This window comes from Hemibagrus wyckioides, linkage group LG28 (genome assembly GCF_019097595.1).
Source record: "Hemibagrus wyckioides isolate EC202008001 linkage group LG28, SWU_Hwy_1.0, whole genome shotgun sequence".
Lineage (NCBI taxonomy): Eukaryota > Metazoa > Chordata > Actinopteri > Siluriformes > Bagridae > Hemibagrus > Hemibagrus wyckioides.
In genome coordinates this window covers 11,600,454-11,604,759 of record NC_080737.1, presented here as the reverse complement: position 1 = coordinate 11,604,759, position 4,306 = coordinate 11,600,454, and the positions used below count along the sequence as shown (strand labels likewise).

Genomic DNA, 4,306 nt, shown 5'->3' with positions numbered 1-4,306 from the left:
CACACGTTTCTTTTGAGAATAAAGCAAGCGCTTTACATCACTCAACCCACTTTGATTCTATTTCAGGGTGTTTAGTTAGTCAGAAGGATTTCATGCCAAAAGTGCAACTCTGTCTCTATCAACGCGTGTAATTCCTTTTATGAATGCTTGAGGTTTGTTTTTTCTTCTCTTCCTTTTTATTCACACAGCAGCATTGCTGGGGGTTTTAAACACTTTGTACTTACTGACCACAGACACATAGACTTTTTTTTGTACACACTATTATTGATCTATCCCTTCACTGGTGGCTGCTGGTGACCACAACACTGCTGTGAGGTTGATTTTTTATTTATTTTTTTGATCCACAAGTGACACTTAATCACTCCACCTGACACCGGTGCCTCACAAACACTGTTGTGCTTCGATTTGTCCATCATCCAAATGATATCTGGTCAGTGGTCATCCTACAGTAGTACATGCCCAGAGTGGGGCATACAAATTATGTACATCAGTAGATGGGCTAGGCACAGTTAATTGCTTGGCCACCATCCTCCCCCCTTCTTCCTGCATTGTAATGGCGACCAATCCGGTGTGTATTCCCGACTTATGCCCAATGCTCCCAGCAAAGGGCAGAGTAATTTAAGATGAATGAATAAATTAACTATTAATGGTTGGTTTGATATTTTAGTTGAGGCACTATTTTCAGCCACTAATAACAGGGTTATTCTCTGCTACACTTGATTTACATTTGAAAATGGCACTTTTAGCTGGCAAAATTGAGAGACTAAATAGTGGAGGGTAAAGGGGCTTGCTTGAGGACTCAGCTGTGGCAGTTTAATGGTACTGAGGTACTGATGAGTAGCCCAAAGCTTTGAGCCACATCACACTTCTAAGATACTTGCAGCTATAATCTCTCTCTCTCTCTCTCGCTCACCCCCCCTCTCTCTCACTCTCATTCACCCCCCCTCCACTCACCCCCCCTCTCTCTCTCACTCACTCCCCCCTCTCTTACCCCCCCCCTCGTGCTCTCTCTCTCTCACTCACTCGCTCACTCACTCCCCTCTCCTACCCCCTCGTGCTCTCTCTCTCTCTCTCTCTCACTCACTCACTCACTCCCCCCTCTCTTACCCCCCCCCTACTCAAATAATATCTGATCAGTGGTCGTCCTATGCATGTCCATGTCCAGAGGGAAAAAAATGGATGGATGGGTCACAGTCAGTTGTATTCATGGAAATGGAACAAAAAAAGCATAATCATACCCAATAAAAAAGGACTAGTGAGTAAAAGAACAAAGTAGGTGTAGTTAATAAACTAGTCGCTCAGTGTTTCGATGAACTGATTAGGGTGCGTTTCCGCGTTTGTCATCCACGTCGCCATGGCGACAGCTTGGGGGCGGTGCCTTGACCACAGCTAAACCCAGGCAGCTTTTTCTGCTCCATCATTAACACACGCTTCTGGAACAGCGCTGGTGGCGTGTAACACCGAGCGAGCCATCACACTGACCTTTCATCTGGACGATTTCATCTGGAAACCATCCATTTTGGCGGAGAGCAGCGAGCATGAAACAGAGCTCCGCTGGTAAGGAGGAATCTTACTACGCAGGGAGTAGAGAAAGCGGCAGGATTAGTTCGTAGGCCACAAAGTGTGACATAACCTGATGTACTCCTTAATGGTCAGGGTTAGTTATGGACTCGCTTTAATGTCCTCTAATATTCCAGATCATATGAAATGCTCCCAAATCGAGAGCTAACTTCCGAGCCTCTGAGTGTTAGCGACGGCAGCCTCAGTAAGTGTACAGAGCTTACTAAGCAACAACGAGCCTGTGTGCTCTTTAAAGAAAATACTCACAATATTGCGCTTTATTTTTACTCTTTTGTTTCACCTGGAATTAAATTTCAGCGCTGTCTTCCTCGCATGTAGTTACATATCATTTCTGTATTGTTATATCGATCCCAGAGACTCTAGTGATTCATTTAAGAATCACATTCCAAACTGATTCATTCAGATGATTCATTTCAGAAGCACTTAGTCCAAGTGATGTTCCTCCTATATTCCTTTATTTGCCTATAATGCATTTTGAGGGGATTGTTATAAGCAATACAGACATTCTAGCAAAAAAAGAGAATGATACATTCAGTATATGACTTTTTGCTCCTTTTTTTCTTCTAAAAACCACCATTCCACCTTTTAAAAGCACATGTGGACAAAATGCATTAGTCATTAGTTCTTCTGCAAGAGGCTTAAATGCATTTAAAGGAATATTGTGTCATGTCAATGAATGAGAGAAACCCGGTCTAGGAATATAATTAATTAATAGCTTTGTGGCCTGCTAGAAAATCCCAAATAATCCAATTAACTGTTATGAAGTTTTGCATTTCCACACGGACATATACAAACATGAAAAATGAAAGGGATTAACAGTGGTTGTAGAGCTGTGTTGGGCATTTTGTTGATATGGTTTTCTTTCTTGATAACCTTAATTCTCTAATGAAAAATTCAGGAGTGGTCTTTTCCAGGATCATAATGTTTACATCCCTGAGGGCTCACATGAATGGTTTAACGAAAAATAATATGCTTTGGAACAAAACACCAACCGAGGGAAAACCGAGGGAAAAGCTTTGTTCATTTACTTTACAATACCGTTCCAGAGACTTGTAGAATTGTAGCCCAATACCTTTTTTTCTTTTCATTTGTTTATAATTTGTCAATGGCAAAGACCCACAGTGGTTAACAAATCTGTTGTTGATATTGATAACACAGTATTTCTTTAAACCATCTGCCTTGCATCATTCTCTGTAGCTGTTGTGAATCTGTAAATTTTGTATTGGCTTCGGTCTTCTCAAAATGTAGCCTGTTCAGACAAAAAAAAGCTGCCTTAGTGGTCATCCTGACATACTGACATAATAGCTGTCCCATTTGGAGAGCAGCATAAGGACGGATGTCTTCTAGTGCTTCTTATTTTGGAAAAACATTACAGAATTGCATGAGTCCTTGGCAGCCAAATCATGCTGGTAATTCTGCTCACTTACAACCGAATGCCATTGAAGAAACATGGCAGACAGAAATAACACCATTTAACATCAGTTAAAATGCTGCCCAGTGAGAACAGGTGAATTAAACATGTGGTACTTTTTTCAGTACAATATTAGGGAAATATCATAATTCATAATGAATTGTTTGGAAATTTAAAAACTTCACCTACTACATTCATGATCTAGCATGGATAAGTAGTAATTAAGTAGGTAAGTAGGTACTAATGATGGTCTTTGATGTGATAACTAAGCAAATAAGGAATACTTGCTTAACTGTATGTATACACAATCATAGACTCTTACTTAAAATTTGGTGATCATTTCACAAGATTGTGTTTCATTTCACAAAACTGTTACAACCATCACATGTTTTCTTATATCTGCAGAGATAAATGCATCCACTTATCTGTGTTTGCTGTGTTCTTACAGTTTGGATCCCTCTGCTGCGAAGCTAAAACCTTCCACCCACTTTTTCATCATGTCTCCAGTTTTCTCATCTCCCAAATACATGACTGGCTCAACTCTACTCAGCTCATTCCGCCCATATGACCCCTACGATCCTTATGGTCCCTGTAACCCTTACGACCACAGCCATACTTTTATCTCTCAAGGTCATCCTCAGCCCTCAAGATACTCACCCTCCACATCACGCTATTTTTTCCCTAGTTCATGTCCAGCCCAGGTAGCCCTCTCCCTCCCTAACGAGCGAGGGCGAGCTGTGCCCCGTGCTAACCCCCATGAAACCTTCCGTAGCGAGAGCTCAGGCCGCATGCAGGCTAAAGGTCAAATCCCTCGGTCAAATGAGATACGACGTCGGTCACCATCGCAGGGCTGGCACCGCACAGTGAACCAGTTGGACCTGGCACAGGAACTAGCAATGGTGGAGCTGTGTGGGCATGGCGAGGGCGGGAAAGGACCATTAAGGGCGGTTTCTTTTGGGGAGAATACCAGTCGGTCATGCGGCAGCTGCTCAGGGCCGTTCTACTGGAGCTCAGAGGTGAGAATTAGAAAATGACACAAATTAGCCTAAACAGTTTTAATACTGTGTGCTTGCTCTCCCTCTCTCGCTCTCTCTCTCTCTCTCTCTCTCTCTCTATACACCCACACACACACCCTATCTCACTTATTTATTAAATGTTATGTGCTCAAACACGCCCCAGTACAGATGTACAAACACAAGACATTTCCAAATAATTAATGCTAAATCTGTAATTCTCCTGAGTCATCATTTATTTTGATTAATAGATACCAATTGTAAAATGTATTTATATAGCAAATTAACTCATCACCATTAG

The 4,306-nt window shown here is 41.9% G+C and overlaps 1 protein-coding gene across 1 annotated transcript in view; it reads left to right on the top strand.

Annotated features, from left to right (window-relative positions):
- Window positions 1-1,398: 1,398 nt before the first annotated feature.
- Window positions 1,399-4,306, top strand: part of usp2b (ubiquitin specific peptidase 2b) — a 41,199-nt gene continuing 38,291 nt past the window's right edge. The window contains exons 1-2 of the mRNA XM_058382594.1: window positions 1,399-1,557; window positions 3,441-4,008. Coding sequence (XP_058238577.1) covers window positions 3,490-4,008 — 519 coding nt within the window. The 5' untranslated portion in view covers window positions 1,399-1,557; window positions 3,441-3,489. The remainder of the gene's footprint in view (window positions 1,558-3,440; window positions 4,009-4,306) is intronic.